Genomic DNA, 26,538 nt, shown 5'->3' on the forward strand with positions numbered 1-26,538 from the left:
TCAGGTCAGTGATACAAGAATTAGAATACATGCTGTTGTCCACAGTGATCTGGGCACCAAGGCGGAAGCAGCACTGTAAGGTGGTTCACTTGGAGGTCTGATGCCTGAGCAGTCACTCCCTCCGTAGCCCTGGTAGCAGTGACAATCAAATTTGTTCACCATCAGTTTCAAGTCTTCGTCAGATGCTTCTCCAGTGACTGACATCTCAAGATTTTCAGAAAGATGTATTTTGTAGCTTTCGGGGTTAAGGTGGAGGTAGTCAAGGGAATTCCAGGTTTTGCGCAAGCACCGTCCATTGTTCCAACAGAGGTGTTGGCTGCACACTTCTGCAGCTTTTGTCACATTGGTGAGATAGAAACCCAAATCTGACGTAACAAACTGCTTCACCTTCTTGCAGCTGTCCTGTAAATATTACAGAGATGTGAAACATTTGAAATCAGCTTTGTTTTGTGTACAATGCATTTCAAATTGAGGTTCTAGTATTCGCTGGTCTGTAGCTGTCTCACAACAGTACCCAATGTGATTTAAACGATTGGGGGGTGGATTACACTCCTGTGTTCACATCGAAAAACAAGCATTTAGCACAGTCATGAACAGCTGTCATCTTTCTGAATCAGTTCTGACACCAACATGCCACCACCCCTGGCCGTGCATATGTTTTAGTCATCAGTGTCACCTTAAAGACACTGATAATTTCATCTCTTGGTTTTGCCTCTTCGCACCCTGTCCAGGGTTCTGTTAGTTAGTAGGGTAATCAAAGGTGGAAGGTTTGTGGCTAGAATGGAATACCTTGCAAAAGCCACCCAAAAAGATCAACCCAACCCAATGAACAATTTTCACTAAAAGGCTAAAGTGAAGGAAACCTCAGAACTGTAGCACACAATGTAAATGCGCCCCTCTAGTAGAAGGCTTAACGTTCATTGAACTCAAACTACGGCCCAGTAATTGGCTGAGCGTGAAAGGTTTCATACTGAGGCATAATTTAGTTGTGATATCTGCAAATTCTTTTATAAGTCAACAAAAGTTAGCAGTACCTGCTCATTGTGTCTTTGTGTGTGAATTCCCCATCATTACTGTGATTTAGGTGTCATGGCTCTTCCTGTGGCAGAGCTCACAAAGTGAAAAAGAAAATATAGACCTCTAAGTTGCAAATATTGGACCAAAGGACTGAAGTGGAGTTGGGTGGTGGCATAAAATAATTTGTTTGCTTTCTGGAGGAGCATCCACCGTTGGAACTTTCCACTCCAGAGAGAGCATAAGGAAGGAAATTATGCTTGTGGTTTCACACTTTTTACACTAATCAGAGTATTTTCCGTTAACACCAAACTTTCTAAATTAAGATGTAGGTATATTACAAGAAAACCGTTATGAGAGCCACAACCCCAACTAAGAAGATGTTCTATCGAAACAAAGATGATACTTAGGATAAAGGAACCAAATAATAAATTAAAATCTGTACATATTAAAACTTGCAAAAATATGCTGGCCCATGCACATGATAAATTGTGAGGAAAAATTGCATGCCTTGGAAGATAGACTTAAGAATAATACAACAAAATGCTTTCTGTCTCCTTCAGTGATTTCCATCATGCTTCTCATAAACAACAACATTTTTGCTGTAGTGTTTAGGGGCAGTGGACACAACTCAACCTTGACTTTGACCGTGTCGTGCTGTAACCAAACGCACTGAACCTTACTGGCTGCTTCGCGGAAATTGCAATAAATAGTATGTTTACATATGTAGACGTTACCTGCAAAATAGAGTTCCAGTTCTCGTTCAGTCAATAATGCAGACAGCAACTGGTTATACCTGGTAAATAACTCACCTTTGATGAAGCCAGGTTCATGTCACCCCAAATGACAATGCCTGAAGCTCCCAAAGCTGCGCTTTCTCCTATAGTGTTCACGAGGTCTTGCTGCATAGGAAACAACATCATTGTTAATCAGCCTTCAAAGTGAATATTGATTTTCCACTTTATTAGCATTTTCTATTGTTACAATGCAGACTAATTAAATGACCTGGGGCATGGAAGGACAAAGACCCCCCTTTGCGTCTCATCAAGAAAAAGTCATCTATGTAAATAATAAATAACAAAGACAAAAACACCAGATGTGCCCCACCTTTAATCCTAGAAGCAACCACCTTGGAATGCAGACATGTTAGAATTATGTCACTTTTCTTTCATCAATCTCCTTTGTGTCTGGCCTATGCAAATTCACTATTTTCAGATATTCAACACTTTCAACATGCGTTAAAAATTCAATTTTTCTACAATATGTATTTGAGTTAAATTTTATGTGTGACCCATATTACTCCATGATCAACTTTAAATTCCTGAATCTATAAACTCAAGATTTCTGCTTTGCAAAGTTAAACAAGCAACTCGCGTAACTTAGTAAGCGATTCTTATGGGTGTACTCATAGTCATTCATGAAATACTGTTTTCAGGGAGAATAAATGATCAATGCCATTTTAAATAGTGAATCATTTATGTTTGTTTCCTATTTTTACATTCTTTCCTCAATTAGTCCATTTAATGTCCGTATTAATGCACAATTTTGTTCTCCTCTGTCTTAAATTAAGAACATTTAGACGGGGTGTGGTCTGTCCCCTAGGGACACTGCCTTTAATAGAGCTGTCCTCTCCACTTAAGCTATTTTGATCACAACCGCATTTACACACATTTTTAAAAACAGTTTCCTTAATTTACTGGATACTTCCTAAATAGAGCCTGCTGTACTTAAATAGCCTCTTTGGCCAACAAAGAACATTTAATTGTAGTGACAAATGGGCCCCGGTTGGTTATGGGATTTAAATATTGTGTTTGTTTGTTTGCTTGTTTCAATTAGGGAGTAGAAGACCAATGGCAGTAGGCCTGTCTGTGTGGTAAGTTGGACAACAGAGGTGGGTGGGAAAATATGTCTTGCTTTACATAGCTGTTTTTTAAAGAACGGTTCACAGATAAATTCTATTCAGCAACAACAGCCCATAGACAAATCTTGGTTTATCCTGAGACATAAATATTTCAAGATGTTTCTCTTATTGCAGTTGATGTGAGTGCAGTTGTGATACATTTTACAGCAAATATAGAAATATACTGATTTAACTGATTGAATATTTGTGTGTTTGGAAACCTTAGTAAACTCCAAAATATTATCTAACACCAACATTATTTGGAGATATGTACCAGGGTTATCTCTATGTTCCAAGTTTCATGTCATGCACTGCGAAATCAGCGAATTAGCATGAATTTCACCTTGAATTAGAAAAATAAATGCTTTTTAGCCCTGGCAAGGTCTCAGGGTGACCCTTGGACCACGGCTATAGGATTAGGGTATTCCTACCCTGGCCCCTTTTCTTTTGTTTTGGGGACTTGGCTGAAGCAGAGCCCCAAAATGGCTGCCAGCGCTTCCTGGTTGAAGTGTTGGTAGCCAATAAAATCTCAGCATGAGATCAGGACTATTTGCGAAGTTGCAACAACTCTATACAACCTTGGATTTTCTTTAATATCTTGAAAACTCATGAACAGATTTACACCAAATAAGAAAAAGGGTGATCTGCAGACTAAAAGCTACCAATCTGCCAAATTTGGTGTAATTTCACCCAGCGGTTTGGGCTGCAGGTGTGTCTAAAGTGTCTATGGGAATTAACATGGGAAACACACTTTTTTTTACCCCCTCCCCTTTTTCTCGGATCCCACTTGATGGATCACCCCAAAACTTTCCATGCACAACAAAACCCAACTTGACACTTTTTTTTGAAAATTTTGTAAAGATTCATCAAATGGTGGAAAAGACATAGCCAAGTAAAAAAATACTTTTTCAATGGAAACTAGATCCTAATTATAACTACCTTCTGCCAACCGCCAGTAAGTATATGTCTATGTCTATCTAGCTATATATGAATATATATATATATATATATATATATATATATATATGTGTGTGTATATACATAGATAGATAGATAGATAGATAGATAGATAGATAGATAGATAGATAGATAGATAGATAGATATTTCTTTTTTCACTTAAAAACAATGAAGGTTACGGTGACATTATATAATTTGCAGCCTAAGGTAACTATAACTTGCGCTCTCACCAAGCACAGTTCTTTCTTCGATAATTTATCTTCTAATGTTTCATTGCTATTTTTATTGACATTATAAAAGTTGTCATGAGTGCTGTAATACCTGGGGTAATTAGCAGTGCATGGCGAGGGTGCGAGTTACAGTTACCTTGGGCTCTGAGTTATAGTTATTTGAAATAACTCTATCTTCTGAATTTCTATATGTTTTGTGCAAATAAATTCAGAACCTATCTATAACATCCCTCTGACCAAATATCTAAGGTTAAAAAAAATTATATTTCCTAACTACAACATCCCTTTAACCTTTGTTTTTTTAAACGTAAAGTATTTTTCATTACTATATTTCAATCCAACCACCACCACAAATGGACTTTGGCTGTGCATGGCAGGGTTGGTTGCAGGGCCTGGCCTGTAGCCAGGCCCTGCAGCCAACTCCCTGTAATCACTTAACCCCCCGTTGGTCGCACCAATGGATTCTGGCCATGTGCAATGAGAGTTGCCCGCAGGGCCTGTCTCTCTAGGTGTGAGAATTAGTGTGAGAGGGTGTCTCTGGGTGTGAGATGGCTGTGAGACTATATGTCCGGGTGTGAGAGGGTCTATGTGGGTGTGAGAAAGGGTGTGAGAATGTCTGATTGTGCTCCACTAGATGAAAGATGCATTCACCTCCACGAAGGATTTCAGATCGTTTTTCAATACGTAATCGCAAATTTAACACACTTGCTTTGCCTTCACCATGCCTAGGAGTTAGGTCCTTTCCAGAAGTGGAGCTTCAACTGGGGCACCTTCTAAGTTTATATTTGTAAGTGGTTCCTGTTGAGATTTAATTTCTGTGAAACGATCATCATGGCCAGAACGAAAGCTCACCTGCTCCTTTATCCAACAAGAGCAGTTTTTCACAAAATGTCTACCGAACTTGAGCACTCTCTACTGGTTAGTTAGTAAGTGCTACCTCATTGGGTAAATGTGCAGAGTGAGGGAGGGGAGCCACACAGCCCCCTGCCTGGGCCAATCTCGGCCCTGGGGACCCAGGGTCCAGCCTTCAATAAATGGAGTAGGGGGCCGCGCGGCCCCCCTCCCCAGCCGATTTCAGCCCTAAGGCCCCATCCCATGGAGCCCAGCCTTACCAATGTTTTGACAGTTTTGGGGAGGGGAACAGCACAGCCCTCTCCCCTGGGATATTTGGCCCCAGGGACCCCATCCTCGGGTGCCGGCCATAATATATAATTTCTTTGGGAGGGTGGGGGCTGTGTGGCACCCCTTTCCCAGCCTTTTTCGGCACTGGGGACCCCATCCCAAGGGGCCTGGCTATCTCCCTGGGCCCCTCCTAGGGCACCCACTGTGCAATGGGACCACTGGAGAGCCTGACGGTCCCAGCCGGCTACCTGCTTCCTGCGGGAGCCGGCACCACTGTCACAGACAGGGAGCTGCTAGACATGCAGCTCCCTGTCTATGATAGCAATGCTTTCCTCTTTTTTCCCTGCTTGCATGTCTGTGAGCAGGGAAACAGAGGAAACATCTTCTTCCAGCAAGTGAGTGCTGTTCCACAGCTCTCGCTTGCTGGGACCGGATGTTTGCTCTGACTTGGCGGGAGCTGTCATAGCTCCCACTAAATCAGAGCAAACGTGTTCTGGGACTGGGCACCTTGGGACATAGAAGGAGTCAGCTCCGGGGGTTGGTGGTCCCCATGGGCATCTATGGCTCCACAAGGGGGGGCCACGAACCCCCCTCCAATGAAGTATTTGCCCCAGGGAGTTGGTGGTCCCCAGGGCTGCATGGATCTGCAACGGACCCCCTTCATTCTTTTATTTCAGCCGTGGGGAGGTGTTGGTCCCTGGGGCTGCGGGTGGGCCATGTGGCCCCCACTTAATTTAAATAAAAGGCCGTATGTGGCTGTCCCTGGGGCTTCTGCATGCCCCCCCTGCATATAATTGAATGTTTGCCCTAGGGAGGGCACAAACTATTAGCCCAAGGGAGGTGGCAGTCGCTGTTGCCCAGGGGAGAATCAGCAGGACCCACCCTTATATAATTCACTCATTTTGCTCCGGGGAGGTGGTGGTTCCCAGGACACGGGGGAATGCGCCCCCCTCTCCATATCATTGTAATAAAGCCCCAGGGAGGTTGTGGGTCCCAGGGCATAAATAAGCCCAGGAGGCAGGTCCTGTGCAGCCCCTCCTTTATTTTTAACACGTTTCGGGACCTGGCCCACTCGGGGGCTTTCTTCCTGTTCAAAATTCCTATGGAAATTAACACAGAGAAAAATCATTTTGAGACCCCTTTTTCTCAGCTCCTGCTTGACGGATCATCCCAAAATTTTACAGACAGCAGCTGAAGTGAGGGCTGTAGTTTTTTGGAAAGTTTCATGAAGATTTATCAACCAACACCAAAGATATAGTCAAGTAAAAAATGCTTTTTTCTATAGAGACTAGGGGGCTGATTACGAGTACGGCAGTCCCAAAACCACTATACCAACTTTTGTGGTGCAACCCTGTTTTCTTGGTGGTCCAACTGCCCGATTTGGACGGTGGCAGTCGACCACCACACGACTGCCGTCACTGCCAATTCCTGCCGCACTGCGGCAGTGCTGGGCGGGAGGGCTGAGGAAAACGGAGGCGGTGCTGGCAATGGCATATGCCATATTCCGACCTGCCTTTCTGCCAACCTTTTCATGGCTGGGACACCGCCATGAAAAGGTTGGCGGAAAGGCTAGGAAGGGGCAACATGGGGGCCCCAGCATGGCAATTGCCAATGTTGTTGGCATTTGCACAGGCCCCCCTATATATAGATATATATAGATATAGAGTTATATAGATAAATCCTTAAGAGGGTTTTGACAGAACTCTTTAAGAAACATGCTGAGGTCGAGTTAATTAGTGTAATGAATTATAATTGTGATTGGATATGGATATAAAGTAAAATAATTAATTTGAGCTGCACAGTTAACCCACACACTATATGTACACAAACCTGGGAGAAACAGAGCAAGCGTCTTCTCCTGGTGCAAAGTAGAATATTAGAGTTCTTTGTTTATTATAAATTGTATATCAATCTGCTGTATCCATCGCAAAAGCAAAATCCTTGGGTGGTGTATCCCAGTGGAATAATTTATATTTGTATCAACAACATTATAGAATTTATTTGTAATACTACTGGGTCAGTTGGAGACATTTGTGTACAAATAACATCACTCTATATTAGATTTAGAGAGCATGGCTTTCAATTCTCCTGGAAGATGTAAGTTCTTGCGAACGTTGATTGCGAGAGCTTGCATTGATGTGTGTTGGTCCTATGTTTGTTGAAGCAATATTTTCCCATCTATTTTGGCATACCTTGAACTAGAACTAGAAACAATGAAAACAGTATTCATAAATACACCCTTTTTTATAGAAAACGTTAGACGCAGTCAATGCTTCTTTTTATGTCATTCATGCTATTGACACACACAACCACTTTTATAAATAAATTCCCTTGACATGTAATTTGTTCTAGATGTACTATCTAAAAGAGGGAGGAATCAAAAGTCGACATATTGCCATTTAATCATAGTTTTCAATTTCAATTTTGATTGGACATGAATTGTCTAACCCTCTGACTCAGGGTAAAACAACCTCGCTTTTCTTCTTTAATAATTTACAACTATCCTATAATCCCTGATATATCATGAGAGCAGATGTAAATGACGTGCCAGAGGCCTTTTCAGCCCAATGGTATCTGATAAAAGGCTTGTCTCATTTCATCAAAAAATGCCATGAATTATGAAGGCAGCAGTAACCTGCCTATTAACAGTTATGACAAGCCTTATATAAAAATATGTCTTGTTTCTGATGGTGTACACCACCTGCATTCAATGTCCACAACTGCGAAATATATATTGATTAGTAACTGCAAGCAATTGCTTTACTGTCCCAGGTAAAAATCAAATGTTAGTATATTCTGTTAGTATCTATGTACATCAATTATATTGAACAAACCAAGCTACAAAGCATATGAGTGCCATACAATTCAGAGTAAGGACAGGGAAGTAAATAATACAGAAAGAAGCGGTAGTGTGGAAGAATTGGAATGCTAGTAGGATACTGACTGGTATTTCCAAAGCCTGATTCTGGTAGAAACACTACAATTGTTAAAAGTCACACATCATACTGGACTAAGGATGCTGTTCTTTGGATTCCACAGTTTGCAAATCTCTCAGAGGCAAACGTGGAACTGTAAGAAAGATTTCAAATAACTCCACGTCCATGAATTAATGGCATATAATCCTATAATTACAGTTACACTTTGATTATAAACTTTATCTAAATCATACAATTTGTTCCAAGTTAAAGCACAGGCCACTAATGTGGAGTTTAGATGTGGAGCTGTTTCACACTAGGTGTTGGTAGTAAAACTACTGTGAGTAACAGTGAATTGCAATGGAAGAATTGACACTTTTGACAAACATAAGGTCTTAATTTCTGCACCGTGTGCCTAGAAAGCAGTTCGAATATTTCGAGGTAATGGCTGCAAAATAAAAGCGCATACATAGACGAAAAAGACGGCATGGAGTTGCTGAAAATCAGTGAAAACATCATGAACCAAAGCTGCTGCTGTTTTTTTGTTTTGTTTTTTACTGTAGGTCCTTCTTCTGCAAGATACAGCTCTGTACTCTTCAGTCAAAGCAGCCTTTCATGTCCTAGAATCCTTGATGGTAGATGGCTCGGATTCGGTGTAAGACATCTTCTTTTCATGTTCTTTAAAGACAGTTATTGCTTAGTCTCACCTTTTCCACCACATTGTTCAAGCTTGGTTGAATGCTTCATACGACAGCAGAGTCAGTCAGAAAATATTGTTGTAAACTTCATTATTTGCTCAACCAAATAAAAGGAGGAAATGGGGTCCCTGACTGAAACCTCTATTTGCATCTAGCATGCTGAAAGGTACCACAAAGGGAAGAATATAGGAATTCAGCTTGGGCACGAAGGCAGCCAGGAATCTCTAACCACACGAGCCAACCACAATAGCACCTGAAGAGCCCTGTGAGCTGCCTTGATTGTCTGATGAGCAAGGGACAGGGAAGAGTGTCCAGTGATCATGCATAGAACCCACCTCAAATGCGAATGGGCTGGCCACGGCCCACCACTGCATGTAAATATTATGATCTTATCATGTCTAATGCCATATGCATATGGCAACCTGGAACCGGCGTTACTCAGCAGCCGTGCCCCAGTGATGGTTATAGATAGAGTTTGCAACACCTGCGGGTTGGGCCTATTCACCAATTCATTTTGAATATGTAAAGTACTACTCCTGTATTAATACTTCATGTACTCACAAATGCAGTTCTCGTGGTTATCGACAGAAACATACATCTCACCTGTATCGTATATGCATGGCTCCTTATCGTGAGTATGAAGAGCCCTGCATGCTTGGAACAATATTTTTAGTGTACATGTGAGACTGGTGAGGTGGACTGGCTGGAAAATTGGAACTATCTACTAAAATATGGGAGGAAAATGGACATTAAGAAGTATGAAAGGAAGGAACAGGCAAATGCAAAAAACCCTATAAAGAGGTTTGCTATTCATCAGCATATATCAACTACAGTAATATTACAGCCAAAACTGGTTCCATGGTACTCCAGCCAAGCCTTGGCATACGCCTTTGAGTGAGTCTCACAGTGCATCTTTCCACTCACAGGTAGTGCAAGGAAATGCCATACAAATCAACGGAGACAGGGAACAACACTACCAACAAAAAAGGACAACTATATTAAAAATAATAATAAATATCTAAAAGTGTAACCCAAACCAGAACAACTTTATATCTACAAAGTACTTAATTTGAGAAGGTCGTTGCAGGTGGGGCCACTGGCACTCATCTTTGGGGGCCAGCACTTATTTTCCTTATCAGACTTTGATCCAGAGCTAGAAAGAAACACAAGAGGGAAAGAAATATGAAGAGAAAAACTGAAAAATTGTGACAATGGGAGAAAGCAGGAACCTGCATGAGTGAGCTAAAGGAGCAGGGAGAGTCTGGTGGTGTATTAAAGAGGCATGAGTTGGAATTAATACTACACAGCCTTGGTACTCAGCAAGCTGACATTTAATATTGCTGGTTGTCAGCTTCAGAGTAAATCTTTGGGCACAGGCACTTATTCTTTTACTAATTAAGCACTGCAGCTGCACATCCACAGAAGTAGAAATATATATTTGTTTAAATCACTACTGATACACACAGGCACACTCACAACCACAGGAAGTGAAAAGGTGTTCTCTCAGCCACATACACAATTTGTCGGCTCCATCCAGTACATAGGGGAGTTCTGGGAATTGCTTGGCTGGAAATCTATGCTCAGGTGAAGGCTTATGAGCTGCAGCATAACAGTATGTCAATGCATATAGAAAGTGCACCTTCTTCTATAGATTGCAAGTGTTGTTGTGTCGTGTCTGCTGTTTACTTTGTCTTGTATGCATGAATGTATGTGATATTTTGTATAGTGTGCACCTAGTCAAAAAGGCAGTGGACCAACGTACAGGGTCAAAGGCAAGCATAAAATTAACTAATGCTAGGAGAGGTGGCTGGTTATTGGAGTGTTATGGCATTGTGATGTAGATGTTTCCTGTCTATCTTCTCTATATTTCACAGTGTGATGAATAAAGTGTAATTAAGAGCACTTAATCAACGTAACTATTACCTGGATTTGCAATATTTAAGAAATGCATGCATTGTGTGCAGTTCGATTACATGTTGGCACAAAGAGCATAGTCTTGATAGTTCATGTATTGCTTATTCACCACTGTCCATGTCACCATGGCCATATTTCTTAATTTGCTAAATCAACATGGGACCTGCGACCACATCTACTTCACTTTTTGTCAGTCCCAGATTATGCATGATGTGAACAACACATCTTAGACGGTCTAACATTGTAACACTCAGGAACAGTTCAGTGTTAAGGCTTGCAAAATGTACACTTAGAAGTAACTGGCATGACATGTTTAGACATGCATGTAATCAGGGTATCCAACATTAACTGTTGCCCTCAGAATCATGCCTATACTCCTGTTTGCAAGGTTAGCGAATGTGAGGGTGACATTGCTTGAGTACGTGAAGGTATCGTATGTGCTAAGGAGGTGATGTTTCTTTATAAAAAAGCTTTGACAATGGCTGAAGCGGGAAGTGCCAGGTGCTACTGCTGCACCTTATTGCCCTTAGTCACCCACTGCTAAAAGTGGAATTTGGAAATATCAATCTTATATAAAATATTGGTGTGGGGTACGCAGTAGTGTGGATCTTTGTTACAGTGACTACTGATAATGATTTGTGTCCTGGTATATACATGAAATTGTGGACATGTGCACGGCCTTTTGTTCTCTCACTATTTCATTTCAGCAAGCAGCCAAGAAGATACGGACAACAACTGAAAAAGTATAGAGCCGCAGTTGCTCAATGGGCACCAGAAGAAAGCACCACCAATGAGGTGGAGAGAGGGGGCACCATGAGGTATAGTGTGCCCACAGTCCCAGGTGAAGACACCACTTTCTAGGAGTAGTCTAATAATAGTTATTTTCCTGAACAGGAACAATAAACAAAAGTGCCACCAAGTATAATTCCCTCTGTTATCGAAGCCTCAAGCCATCCCCTCACCCATTTGCTAGGCCTCAACAACATTGGGGCCTACTATGCCACCCCTGTCATGATCTCCTTCTTCTAAAAGTGCCCACCAGGAAAAAGAGCACCTCAGGGTAAGGTTCGCCCCATTACTCCTTAGCCCTCTTGTGTGACACCACTTCTAACCCCACAGTACTGCACCCTTGCTGGTTTCCAGGAGGCCATAGGCAGCTTGTTGCTGGCCAACAGAGGTACTCAAGGCTCCTTGCAGAGGTGGTGGAGGTAATCAAGAATCACTCTGGGGTGCAGGCTGACCAGCATCAGGAGTTCTCCTGCCTCCTGTCCTACAGGACATCCATTTTCACTCATGTCCAACCATGTTGCTCCACTCCCATTCTCATTGTGACTCTCACATCAGCTTTGCCCTCTTGTGCCCCAAATGACCCCAATGTGGTACTTCTCAGTGGGCATCTTGTTCTTCCCCTCACTGCATGGAACTCCATGCAGCCCCTACCTTGTCGCCATGTGGGACATGATATGCGGGCATCTGCCCTCCCGAGGGTTTGGTGCCAGCCACAGCAAGGCACGGTCTGGCCGGTCCACAAAAGCCTGCACAGCCGCCCGGTGCTCCTCGGTGGCCGGCAGCGCCTGCACCGATACGGCTTCAGCTTCAGCGAGTGTAGTAAGGTCTACCCGGCTCCAGGTAAAGCAGGCGACCGCTGGTACTCGGGGCCTTAAGGTCTATGACACTGACAGACACAGGACCGCGCGCCGAAAGAATGGGACCCATTCTTTTCTGGCTTTGTGTTTCTCAGCGCGCCTTCAGATCACAGAGAGCAAAATGCGTCCTGTCCATCGGACAGATGCAGTGTTCCCTTTCCAAGAACCCCCACCCCATGAGCAGGGAGGGGGCCAGCGGGCCTGTTCATACTTTTGGATAATTTTATTTCATTAACGTGAGGCAGGCAGTTAGACGAAATGAACCACCTTACTCAGACTGGACAAAATAAAGAGCTCAACTGGCCGTGCGTTAAACAATTGTCCAATATTTACTCGGAATCCAAGACGGGGAAGCCACAAATTCAATCAGCCCCGATTGTCAATTCTTCCGTAATATACAGCTGAGCAACATAGCATCCGAGCACAGGCCAAAATGCAAAACCAATGTTTTTATTCCAGCTGGGATACTTTTACGAAACTCTTTCTTCTTCAGAACCTGTAAGGCTTCCTGAGCAATTGCTAATCTTATTTAATTTTTATTGACCTGGAAATCCATTTAGCTGTAGTCTCTGATCGCTCACTGTTTATGAAAATGAATTCACATTGACGTTTACATTGACGGGATTGTTTTTATACTTTCGAACAATAGTGTATGTTAGGCATGCCCTGGGGAGAAGGGCAAGGAAAGCCGGAAGCTGGGGTGTGGAGAAGGGATGAGTCGGGCTACGGGCAGCGAGCGAGGCTAGGAGCAGTGGAGGGCCCGGGAAGCGCGGCGTTCACAATGCTGCCAGCGTGACCCTGGCCTCCGCGGTTGGCATCCTTGGTCTCCCAGACTAAGCTGCAACTGCGAGAGAGGTAAGCGCACAGAAAGGAACAGCTGTGCGCATGTTTATGCTACTTTTGACACATCTGAGTCAGGGAGGTTGCTGGCTGGAGAGTTTGTTGGGGTTATGTCTGCTGGTAGCTTCTGTTCGTGCTGCGCCACACATTCAATAGGAAAGGGCTCCCTGTCCCCTCTCCAGTGAATGTCACCACAAGCAATATGTGTGCTCCTGTCGTTCAAAATTATATTTTTTAAATATGAATTTAGATACCTTCCTGTGGCTTCACCCTAATGACAATGCTATTACTGAGTTTTTCTACACCATATATATGAACTAGTTTCTTATGATTCCTTAAGCAGCATTATATTCTGTGAAATCAAACATAAGATGTCTCTGTAGATAGCATATCCTGAACTTGCGTGTTTTAAGGTGCACTCATATGTGGTAATGAAGAAAAGTTAGTCTTGGTAAAATAAAATATTTGCCTAGGATCACACAGTTTTGTCAAATGGGGAAGCTGGAATGGGTCAGAGGATATCTGCTTTTACATTATGCAGCTCAGACCTTGGGACCACATGTCTGCTTTACTCACGCCGAGGAAATTGGAAAGAACTTCAACGCCCCACCACTTTCAAATGTCACAAGTCGCCACTGAATAGCACCAGGCAGGGCTCCAGGATCACACCAGCATAGCTACCGCAGGGGCTATGCGGCCACTAAGCAGCAGGAGCAAAGCATAGGTAAGCCAACTGTTCCAGGCCTTCCACCACCGCTGGCCAAGCCGATGCCGAGCACCGATGTGTGCTCCAAGTTTCGTGGCTCAATCCACTTGTGCCCCCCAGACAGGGCCCCCTCTCCTGGCCTCCTCACCTCTGCTGACAGGGTTACAACAGTTGACCGTCACAAGGGGGGGCACATCTCCGTTTGTCAAACACACACCTTTCTTAGAATGTCAACTGTTTCATTATAAAAAAACTCTTTGTCCCATACACGTTAGAGGGAGATTCCAGCCAGATGACCATGACTGCATGCTGATTGCTGATGGCCTCGCTACAGCTGCTTGCTTAGACTGCCGAGTCCCTGGCCTACATGGGGACGGTGTCTCTCTAGACTACAGGCTTTCTTACTCAGGTATGAGGGATGATGTCTTCCCAGGGGGGAAACCTGAAGGGCGGATTAAGTTTATTATGCTGTGCTCTAACATAGCTTAGGTAGGAGAACTACATATCACTCCTAATGACAGTATGGTGGTACTGTTTTTGTCTTTCACTCTCCTTGTCATAATCTTGCTTTCATTGTGCTTTATCATCCTAGTTACTGCAATAAATGCCATTCTATCTAAGATACAGTTACTTCAGTAAACCCGTATTGAACCCGATTCTGCCTCTGTTCGTCTTTGCCTGTGTGAGACTAATGCGACTGAGAGAAAGGGATGAGATCTGATCGACTACGATTCCCCTGAGGAGTCTTTCTTGTCATGCACCCGGCTGCCACAATCATCCCTGCTCTTGGGTGGAGGTGAGGCGTTGCTGGTTAGCTGGAAAACCTGGATTAGGCCGACAGGCGTCACATGGTGTGGAATTGTACTTAGTACCCAACAATCCGTGCTATTCTGCCACCCATATCCATTAACCTCATTAGGATAGTGAGAACCTATGCGACAGTGGGCCATCTTTGCAGGCCAGACAGCTGTGTCTTCATTTTTCAGGGGTCTTTGGTGGCTGCAAAAGCACCCCTCAACACAGGTTGCAATTTCTGGGGTCACAGAAGTCAGCACCAACATGCTCTGGGGCCCAAAGATGACCCTGGATGACAGATGGACCAGGATATAAACCGGGCTGAAGTGGAGCAAAGGGATTAAGCGTCCGCCATCTTCGGCTGACAAGCCATGCCCAGCACAGACTTTCCTCGTGTGTCAATATACAGCTCGCCCATTGGGAATGAGCAAGACAAGTTTCTCAAAGCCTCAAAGGTGCTGTACCCATGACAGTTCCAGTAATTCAATTCAGTGGGATAACAAAGACTGGACTTGGTGCAAGAGTTTATTTTTACCACATGTTTTGAAGAAAAATCCCCATCTTGCTTAACAATGCTTTCCAGTAAGCAACTGGCTTTGCCCACATACTATCCATTGGTACAGATCATATATGAGAGTTCTCTTTTATATTATGGTGTGCTGTCAGCTTTGCACAGGTACCACACATATCCTGCCACAAACATTGCCTACCTGATGCTAATATGGGCAATTGCTGAAAGCTTTCTTTGTAGTCTGATGTTCACATGCTCCTGTGTCCACATTGAAAAAAGAACATGTTGGCCTCTGCTTAAAGTAACAGATACTACATTCTGTCACTGTAGGTCATTTTTATGGGCATGTTTTCTCAAAGCTTAGATCAAGCTTAAATCAAAATTTTCTTTTGAGGGCCCAGCCAAGTATTGTGGACAGTTGAAGAAGTTAAAAAAATAATCAAGCGAGAGCAAACAGTTTGATTTGACTTCTGCTTACTACTGTGGTAAATAACGATTTACTCTGGTATCTGACACAACAATGTGTTTTCTCCTACCACCTCAAAATGTTTTCACTGAAAAGCACTGCCAATTTTGCAACTACATCTCTCTACATCAAGTCTACAACATCGGGAATCACTACATCGCCGGGAATACCTCTCCAAGGGTACAGCATTTAGGGAATCTTCTTCAGCAAAGCATAAGGATCTACAAGCATCAGGACAGCATGTGGGGTCTGAAAAGGTCTGTCAGGGACTGCCCATGACTGCTGCAAAGTTCAAATGTCCATCGATACTGTAGAATATACAAACCATTCTTATTTGTCAAAGATATCTGTTCATGTCACGTTGAATAAGCATCGTCCAATGCAAATTAATCATATGACTCCAAGTTGAAACAGTCCAATTTCTTCCTAGGTCTGACATGGGAACATCTTCCATTGGTGTGACTCCACGCATGTTTGAAACAATTGTATACAAAACCAGTCCATGTTTCACACTGCTGTTCTATCAAGGACACTACACTACATCCTCTCTTTCCTTAAACAATAGAATCTATTACCAACTAGGTAATCTTCTCATGAGAACATAACCTAAAAAAAGGTTAATATTAGGAAATGAATCAGCATTTCTTAGCACAGTCACAAATTACAAGCTTCAACAGGCTTCACTTATGCTAGCACAAGAAAATGATCAGTGATGGCTGGTGACTTTTGAAAGTGGTGGGGCGTTAAAGTTCGGATGAGTGACCAGTTGCGAGCGAGTGTAGCGGGTGAACCTGACTGTCATAGAGAGGTATGGGGTGGGGATTTCCTCCCCCCCTGAATTTTTTTTTGAAAAAAGAATGGGCAAATGGAGCATTTTAAAGTAAAATTGAGAAAGCAAGAAGGTTAATAAGACAATTGTGTTACACTGAGTTTACACTGAAAAGCTGTTTTGTATTTTTCTACCAACTTTGGCGCCATTTAGAAATGTGCACAAAGTGTATTTTTAAAAAAGGATCCGGTTTGTGATCGACATGCCAAGTTTTTGGGCAGATTTGTAAAGTTTCATAGAGAACTGACAAGGGCAGGCAAAGTTAAATGGGGAGTCAAAAAGTAATTGATTTTTTAATGAAGTTGGCACCTTTTTATGCATCTGCAGATAACTTGCCAGACAAATATCTTGTTTAGTTCACTCTTGAAAAAATCCAGATTTCACATTTATGGAACATGTAATTGAACAAATGGAAAGACACGAGAGAATATTCTAAAAACAAATCTGAATATGTAGCTTCTTTATTTGACTCAAGTACTGATTTGTTTTTTTCTTCCACATTCTAAATATCTGTATTACAAAGAAATTCCCTTACACTTACCCATTAAAAGAACAAAAAGACCAGTTTGCTGCTATTCTATATAACCTTTGCCACCCACCAATTGAAATCCACAAACCCAAAGTGTTTCCTCTGAAAACAGTAACCAATATCAGCCCATGATACAGCTCTAGGAGCATGACATTTTCCATCCTGTTTCTATGCTTTTGGGCTCATGGTCATGGGCTTATACTCAGAGGCGACTTTCAACAGGGATGTGAAGATGCTGCGAGCCATCACATACTACCTCTTGCCGCTACACACACTGCTCTATATGTATTTGGCAGTGTTCATGAAATCACAGCTTTCCTGTTTTCATAAACACAGCCAGTGGGCAGATCACCCCTCGCATCCTCTCTAGGCTCCAGATGATAGGGGGAGTAGGAGGAGGAGGCTGAAGGGGTTGAGTCAAAATCCAAGTTCAGAGTACTCTTAAGGACACAGCACTCAGTGGGTGGATATCTGGACTGCACATGTGCGAGGGCGATAATTTAACTACAGACCTTGCACACAGGCACAGTCTTTTTTGTTTAGCACATACTGCACATACTTCAAGCAGCAGGATGTATCTACTAAAATTAGTGCTGGGTGTAGGCATCCAAGCAAAATCTTCAGCGAGGGCTCGAGGCATGTCTTTCTCGTGCCTCTGCTGGTGTCTAGCCCTCGTTTCCCTTGCTGGGTTCTATGTCCAGCACTGGAACTACTCTCCTGCTGCAAAGGAGGAATGGCCAGCAGAGGAATCTAGGTAAGATGCAAAAACATATTCAAAACTTGTTTTGTGCTTTTGTGAGTGAATGTGAGAGCATGTGTGCCTGTGTGTGTGTATGTAAGAGAGACGCAGTGAGGATCAGCGAGAGTGAGTGCACTTGTGCAAGACTGAAAGGGAATGAGAGTTGGGGAGAGAGTGAGATTATGATTACATGTGAATATGTTTGTGAGTGAGTGGTTTTTCTGCTTCACTACAGACTAAGAGGAAATATACAAACATTGAAAGAAATTTATGAAACACAACACTCTTAGTCTGAGAATTGCATTTATTAAAACCCTCTGCAAGATCCCTAGTAGAAGGAGGTTGAAAGTGTACAACAAAAGTGCACGTTCAAAAATAATCACAGAAATGAAATCACAATAATCCTGAAAACATACGATAAGGATAATCTACTTCAATCTATAAACAGCAATTATATAGATATATATTTATATATTCATGCACAATGCAAAGCAGAAAATAAAGTTAAAAATTCATCACCATGGGGCAAACTTGAATTCGCTTCATCTCTTTGCCAGCAACCACAGGTCGTGAACCCAGTCAACTGTGAAGAGAGAGAAAACTACCCTCCTGGGAAAATAGCAGACACCAGCGTCCTGGTCCTGCCAGAGTTCAATAAGCTCACGGAAAATCTGGTTTCAGTCTCTTATATACCTTAAACAAGCCAGAGAGGAGAATTCTAGTAAACCCCTCCCGTTGTGTGAATTGTTGTTTAAAGTGCTGGCTACATCAGATCAGTTCTGAAAGAAACACGTTGGAACTGGCCAAGATCCCAAGTGCTCTCCGAAAACTAAGCCGTTCCCTGCTGTACCATAAACATCCTCCTAGTACATCCTTATCTCTCTGAATCCTCCATATTACGTCCTAGCCCTTGATGAGAAAGAAAATGCAGAGTGAAAACATGAGTGAAAAACACATTGCATAGCATGTGCATAACATGTGCATGGCAAAATACTTGCATGGTGTTTGAAGCTAACTTACCGACAAAATGGAGTCTGTAATCAAAATGGAGCTCATGGCCACTAATATGATGGTGTGCAGCTAGGCTAAGAGCAAAGTGGAGTCAATGGTCAAGATGGAGCAGTGATTAAATACAGATATCATTACACTGGTGTGTTTAACTCAGAGTGAGTGTGAGAGTGAATGACAGTGAGTATGACTGAAAATGAGAGGTGTTAGAGTGAGAAGGAGTGAGTGACCGGGTGTCAGAGTCCAATTGAGTAAGGTATTGTGAGGTAGAATGAGTGAGGGAGAGACAGGGAACATGAAAGGGTGAGAATGCATGTTTGAGTGTCTGTGAGTGTGAGTGAGTGAGTGAGAATTAGTAAGTGCACATAAGAGAGTGTCAGAGCCAGTGAGAATCTGTGAGAAAGAGCAGGAGTGAGAATTAATGAGGGTGAGAGTGAATCTGTGTGTTTTTTTGTAAACATGATTGCTCATGAATGAGAGTGAGTGAAGGTGAGTTAGAATCAGTGAGAATGAACGGAAATCAGTGTGATTGAGTGAAACTAGATGTATGTGTGAGTGTGGGTTTGTGAGTATGAGTGAGTGGGCATGTTGATGTGTCTGAGAGTAAATGAGAGAGTGAAAGTGAGAATTAACCAGTAGTAATATTTTTTATTTGTAAATAAAGCCATAAACATCAATAAAACGCACACATAAATGAATAAAATCACAGTACACAATAACATTGTCAGACATAAACAGGTTGGTTCCAAAGTACACATGCACTGATACTATTCTCATTTAGACGACACCCATCAACCCAAGTTTAATGGGCCTACAATTGGTGATTGGCACGACTATGAAATACTACCATAATTCAATGAGACTGGCACATAACCTATACAGTATCAGGAGTGCCAATGGTGCCAACCAAACTTGAAATGTGAACCTGACCTGTAGCCTGAATAATAGGCAGATTTGCATGGAAGATAATGATACTTGACCAGTGCATAACTAAGTGAAACAGAAATAAAATTGTGGACATATGCTATCAATTCCATACGTGCATATAGTGCAAATTGTGCAACATGCACAAATGGCCATAAAGTGGAAATTGTGCAACATTAAATCTCAATTGACCAGCCCATTAGTTCTGGCACCCGGCCTACACAATGATAGAATTCACACAGAGGTGGCAAGGGTTCCAACACAGTTCTAAATACTGTACAGATTTGCGCAAGCAATGGAAGTGCAAAACTATGATGAAATTATAAACATGTGCAGGTCAGATCCAATCTTTTAGCACATGCAAATGGCACATATAGTTCAAATTGTTTGGCAATAAATCTCAGTTAGGTAGCCCCCATTAATGCTAGATTTAGTAAGCCCAAGATAGACCATCTTCCCAACTGATAAGAAACCAGCCTTGCTACATAAACTAGCAAACAACCTATACAGTGCACTAATCCATATACAAGGTGCTAATATTTGGGCCAAAAACAGAGTGTGATATCTGGGTGGATAGCATAAGGTATAGGAATGCTCACATTGGTGTAACAACACTGACAAACTATGTGCAACATTACCCAGAAGTGCTGATATTTAGTCGGAAGAAAAGGCTGGAAAAAGAGGTGCCAGCCGATCCTCAACCTGGCGCGATAGGAGCCGCTGAGCAGACTTGGACCCTAGCAGCCCGTCAGGTGTACTGTATATACATACACATTACCCTATTGGGGCACCCTCTTTGCCATTCATCTACCCCCCCATTGACCTTGGTGAGCGACTTCCTAAAAATCCATGAACTGTGTCGGTCTAATATTGTGTTCCTTAGGTCCAATGACTCCATCAGTGCTGACCTGTATGACCTAATCCCTAGGTTATTGAACTCTTTTTTCAGCAAACCTCTTCTGTGAGTGGTCAGGGTGGGGCAGATGCATATAATGTGCTGTAAAGTTTCATTTGCCTGGTGACATAGACAGCATTTCTTACCCCACTTTTGTCCTCCTCCCGCCATTTCGGACATAAATCCAATGTGGGAATATCACCCAATCTAAGTGTCAATAGACTCTGTATTGTCTTCTGATGATAGGTGGCTTCCAGGAGGGGTGACTCTCTTAGAACAGCATAAGATTTCAACACCAACCATCTGTGGGACCGCTTTGCCACCTGTTCTTCATCCTTTACCCAGCTTTGCAATTTTATGGATTTATTTACTGCTCCATAGGTCACCCAGCATAAGCATCTCTATGCTTTTTTCTAGATAGTTTTTATATTCACCATTCCCTCACTTTAGGTTGTTTTCAGCCCAGACTAGATTGGCCAGCGTGCCCTCGGGAGTCATCTGTAGTTTATGGCAGCTCTTGGCGAATGCTGCAAACCTATTTTAATGTCTGCTTCGTTAATGAAACCTTCAACCTCACCTGGGCAGGCGATGCCCCTCTGAGTAGCCGAGAAGCTTGTTTACAAGAAATGAAAATGAGAATGAGTAAGGATGAGTAAGTGAATGAGGTCGTGTGAGTGAGTATGATAGAATTAAAATAAGTGAGGGAGGGAGAGTGAGAGAGTGAAGGTAAGAGAGTGAAGGTGTAAAAGAGTGAGAGTAGTGTGGGCATAAGTGTCTTTGTAGGTCTGTACCCCAGTGAGAATTCCTGTCATGTATGGGAGTGTGAGAGACTGTGAAAGAAGTGAGTGTGTGTCAGTATATTTGTGTGAATAATTGAGAGTATGAGTCAGAATGAGAGAGTGAGGGAAAGTGAGAGAGTGTGCATGTGAATTAGAATTAGAATGAGTGAGTGAGAAGGGGTTAAATTATGAGTGAGCAAGCTCCTGAGTATGTGTTATGCTTGCTAGTCTGCCACTGGCCATAGTATACTCCTGGTAATTCTTGGTTTATGAAGGTGCATATGGCCACCTACTGGTACTGACCTATTGGAAATAATCCTTGTACTGGAGGGCAGCTGTGGCAAAATGTAATCACTGGCATATTGTAGGTAATTCTTGGAATATGTGGGCACACATTGCAAAATGCTGGTATATTGGATGTTACCCTTGGCCTGGGATGGGAGTCCATGGTATATGGGGGGGGGCACCCATCAGAGAATACTGGCCATCAAATACTAGAAGCATTTTTGAACATATGGAGCACCCTGGTAGTATATGTAATCCTTGGCATAAAGGGCTCCCTTCACAGAAACCTATTAATGACACAATGGAGGCAACTCTTAAAATATAGAGAGGATCCCAAGGCAGAGAAAAAAATCCTACTCTGGAGAAGCGCTCGGCTTCATTGGAACACAATACAAGTACTGGAATATTTCATGAATATTCTTTTAAAGACTATGGCTTTTTACCAAATGTATGTGGAAATGTTCCTTGAAAATGAATTATTTTAACCCATTTTTTTCAAAATGTTCTTGAGTGGGGAACCACCTGAACCCTTCTACAACAAGTCAATCTTCAGGCTTGTTTGCTTTGCCTGCTGGAATTTGGAAAAATAGTGACAAAGAAGGAAACCAGGAATGAAAAAGAACCTGAAAAGTGAGATAATGGGGCAATACAGTAAGTGTCAGGTGGTGGATGAAACAGGCTTGAGGTGGAATAAAGACTATGCAGCCTTTGTATTCTGCACCCCTGATATTCAACAGTGCTGGCTGCAGACATCTGAGCAAAACCTTCGACTCAACACTCATTCATTTACAAATTAAGCAGTGAAGAGAGTGAACGAGAAATGCCACAGTATGTGATTGAGTCTGGTTTCCAATGGCTAGATGTACAAAGCGTTTTGCATGGTGCAAACAGCGAATTTCGCTGTTTGCGCCATGCAAAACGGGCATCGCGATGCTCACTCCCATTTTGTGGGTCAGTAACCTGGTTACCGACTCGCACAATGGGAATGCGACTCGTAAATAGGAAGGGGTGTTCCCCTTCCTATTTGCGATTCGCATCGCGATGCAGAATTGCTTTGGGACCGCGGTCCCAAAGCAATTTGCAGTTAGCACCCATTATAAATGGGTGCTAACCCATTCGCAAAAGGGAAGGGGTCCCCATGGGACCCCTTCTCCTTTGTGAATGGCTCTGAAAAAATGAAACAAAAAAGTTTCATTTTCTCGAGTATATTGCAACTCGTTTTGCTTTAAGGAAAACGGGCTGCAATACAAAAAAATGCTTTATTAAAAAGCAGTCACAGACATGGTGGTCTGCTGTCTCCAGCAGGCCACCAAACCTGTGAGTGCAGCGAATCGCAAGGGCGTCGCAAATTTCGACCCACCTCATTAATATTAATGAGTTGGGTCTTTGCGACCCCCTTGCAATTCGCAGATGGTGTCTAGGACACCATCCTGCATATGGGTTTGCGACTCGCAAATTGCGAGTCGCTCAGGCTCGCAATTTGCGAGTCACAAACCCAAGTTTTGGTACATCTAGCCCCAAGTCACTACCAGTTTGTAGACTGTTTAGGAAGCTTCAGTGGTTTAGGATCTTGCAATATAATAACCTACTCAGCGATCTGATGGGCTGTCCACCAACCATTTCCTAGGAAACTGGCCATAGCAGCCTGCAAGGAGGTCCAAGCATACTGCTCAGGCTGAAAGAGGCAAAAGCTTAGTGACATCTTGTTGGTGGAAACATATTTGATCTTACGCTATACAGTGTAATTTTGGAGGTCATTCATTCTCCATTGGTAAAATCAACAGCCCATCCACAAAAAAAATGCTTTATAGGTTCTTGCATTATTCCCACTTATTCTCAATAAAACATTCAGTATCAGCAAATATTGATCTCGAACAAGAGAAATAAAGACACTGGAAGGCAATTCTCAATGTTCTTGTGAAACTCAATTGATTCAGAGGTAGTTTTTTTAAAACATTCATAGGAAAGAATAAAACCTACCTCTGAAAGAAATGTCAAGGGTTCTTCTCTGTAGCCTAGCCTAGTGTAGATAAATACAGGCAGAGAATATTCATGAGAAGTCATCGAAGCTATTCGCATAGATTCCTTTACTCGAAACTGGGAGAATGGTCGTACGTTTCCACTGCTTTGGTGAGATTTAAGAAGGACAATTGAAGGATACAAGGCTGTGCTGCTCTCCCAAAGCCAGGAAAGATCATTGTTTCTCAGCATTTCTTGTTTTGGACAGGAACCTGAATAGTTCTGTTCATGAAAATTGTAATTGTGGCAATCTGGATACAAGTAAAATCCCCACAGACCATTGGGCCGAGTTTTAGTTCCTAAATGTAGGGTCTCCTGCATAAAAGCTTTTGCTCTTTGCTCGAAAACAGTTTTTGCAACTCTGTCAATTTCCTTCGCTGATACATTCCCAAGCATTTCAGAAACAAGTTTCCTGGACATCTCTCTATAGACATTTTTGATCTTCCAGTTTCTTTCCCACTGAGGTCTCCAATGCTCCCAATCTATAACAGCAAGTCCCCTGAAATCATCTGAAGGAATATAATAATGAATGTCTGCATTGGCTTTCTCCAGGTGTGATTTTAGGCTTGCGTTCTGAGGTAGGCCACCATTAACTGGAATGTCCTCTGATGTATACGACGGATAATAACCCAATCTGTTGAAATAGAATATGGTCACATTTTGCCCTCGCGCACTAGCCAAGGGGCTTCCTGTCAGGTGGAACATGCTCAAATTGATCACTATGTTATACTTGGTAGAACAGAAGTCTGTGGGTGCATTCCAAGCAACTATGAATGGCCTCCTGTGGATAATTGGTGGTTGTGCTGGTTTCAGGGCCAAGGAGACATTCAAAACCAGGAAAATCACTGACCATGTCGAAAGCTGACTCACAGAGGCTGTGTATAACAGGAACACTAGTAGCTGGTTTTTGAGTTCCACATCCATAGTGTCTGCAACTATTAAAGAAAGGGAGGTGACCCTGTAAAAAAAAATTAATGCAACTTGAATTACATTTTGGTTCCATTTTATTCTAAGCTAACCTACTTTTTCCATCCTGGCTGTTAACTTTTACCAAGCAGCTATTGATTGTCATGAGATACCGTGACATCATCCCTAGTGACTAATCTAAAATCTGTTTCTGCCATTGGAGAAGGCCTTTTGTATACATTGTCTTTTTTACATGCAATCCTCACTTCTCTATTGGTTTGGTTGACAAACTACTCCGTGGGAAAGATCATTTTTGCATTGTTAATACTGTCCTACTTTACCAATTTCGGCTTTCTTCATAGAAATTCGTGTAACGTTAGGCACCAAAACAAGCAACACCAAATTAAAAACACTTTATGAAAGTACACAAAACAGGTCAGTCGTGTGATTTTGGATTCATTTCCTGCATTTCGTTCTGTTGGTGTTTTTCCATTTAGCCATTTTAAACGAGTAAGCAAAGAGAAACGCTGCTATTGTGCACGCAGAGGTTCTGTAAATATTCGTTAATGTCTGAAAACACCAGTTAAATGTGAACAAGGCAAAGGAGCATTTCAATTGGCTGCATTCCCCCAATGTTCACGAACGTCACCAGGGTGTGGAGTGGTAGGATGGAGGAGGAAGAGAGTTGGAGGGAAAAGAAAAGAGAAGTGGGGGAGAAAGGAGGTAGAGGACGAAAGGAAAAGCAGACAAAGGAGGAGGAGAGGGAGGAGGTACAGAGATGGAGAGAGGGTAAAACAGAGGGAGGAGGGGAAGGAAAAACTACATTGGAGTAGGAAGACAGATAACAGGTGAAGGAGTGGGAGGGCATCCACAAAGGGAGATAAGGAGGAGGGAAGGTGATAGAGGACAGAAAAAGGGGAGAGGACGCGAGGAGATGTAGGAGTGCATATGTGGGTTTGTGCAATGGATGGGGCACTGGGCACGTAAGTTAGAGAGGGGAGAGAGAGAGGCTACAAGAGGCTGGAGATGTGCAGAGTGAGGGAGAGAGGGAGACTAAGAGAAGAGGGTTAGGTGGAAGTGGAAGAGAGATCTACGAAGGGAGGTGGGAAGAGGCAGAGGAGGGAGCGAGGAAGGTGAGATATCCACCGAGTGAGTGGAATGGTGGGAATGAACCATAGAGAGGAGTAGCGTTACAGCGTGAAACAGAAGACAGAGCAGTGAGCTGGAGAGGGGACGGAGAGGTCGAGGAAGCACGAAGGACCGCGTGGAGCTCAGTGAGACAGAGAGAGGTAGGGACAGGGAGAAATGATAAAATAGAGAAGGGTAAATGAGCATGATAAAGATAATGGCAAGGGATATGGGGAGACATTGAGTGATGGAGAGCAGAGCTTAGAGAGAGCCGGAGGAGATGAGTGCCCCAGACGCAAAGCGGGTGAGTGAGTGAGCAAAGCTTCGGTTTAGAGGCCCTGCTGATAATGGACCAATGTTGAGGTCGCGTGTGAAATGGAGGTGAGGAGACGTGGGCAAAGATGGAGGCCCTGCGGTGGGGAAGCCCGGATTGGGGGTGACTTGGAACTTTGAGAAAGGGACACAGTAACAAGTCCCAATTGTGAAAGGCGGTGCTGAACTCTGTAAAGATGGCTGTAGCTGCTCGTCTCCTCGCATTGGACTTCTGCCACTGATCTCAAAATCAGGGTTGTGTAAAATTAGAATTTCGAACGCCAAGTTCAACATGAACAGCAAAACGCCACAACTTCAAGAAGTTCTGAAGATTTCGCTGTTGCAAAGTTTCACTTCAATACAAATTTTATGGAAAAACATTCCGACTGAGATTTTTCCTACAGCATCTACACACATAAAAAATAGTTCCACAAAACTGGACGGAAACAGTACTTGGTCAATGGAAAATT

General features: G+C 42.9%; 1 protein-coding gene across 1 annotated transcript; it reads right to left on the bottom strand.

Moving 5' to 3' along the window:
* LOC138287215 (hyaluronidase-4-like) lies at positions 1-24,666 on the bottom strand. Its single transcript, XM_069227574.1, has 3 exons — positions 23,684-24,666; positions 1,827-1,916; positions 1-402 (listed from the first exon to the last, which is right to left on the bottom strand). Exons 1-3 carry the CDS (start codon positions 24,644-24,646, stop codon positions 1-3), a joined length of 1,455 nt encoding a protein of 484 aa, XP_069083675.1. The 5' UTR covers positions 24,647-24,666.
* Positions 24,667-26,538: the final 1,872 nt, after the last annotated feature.

The sequence above is a fragment of the Pleurodeles waltl genome, chromosome 4_1 (genome assembly GCF_031143425.1).
Source record: "Pleurodeles waltl isolate 20211129_DDA chromosome 4_1, aPleWal1.hap1.20221129, whole genome shotgun sequence".
In the NCBI taxonomy this organism is placed as follows: domain Eukaryota; kingdom Metazoa; phylum Chordata; class Amphibia; order Caudata; family Salamandridae; genus Pleurodeles; species Pleurodeles waltl.

Coding starts and splice junctions, on each gene's coding strand:
- LOC138287215 (XM_069227574.1), bottom strand. CDS start 24,646: ATGGATGTGGAACTCAAAAACCAGCTACTAGTGTTCCTGTTATACACA. Junction 1,917..23,683: donor CCTTGACATTTCTTTCAGAG/GTAGGTTTTATT, acceptor TTTCCTATGCAG/CAAGACCTCGTGAACACTAT. Junction 403..1,826: donor TGAACCTGGCTTCATCAAAG/GTGAGTTATTTA, acceptor TAATATTTACAG/GACAGCTGCAAGAAGGTGAA.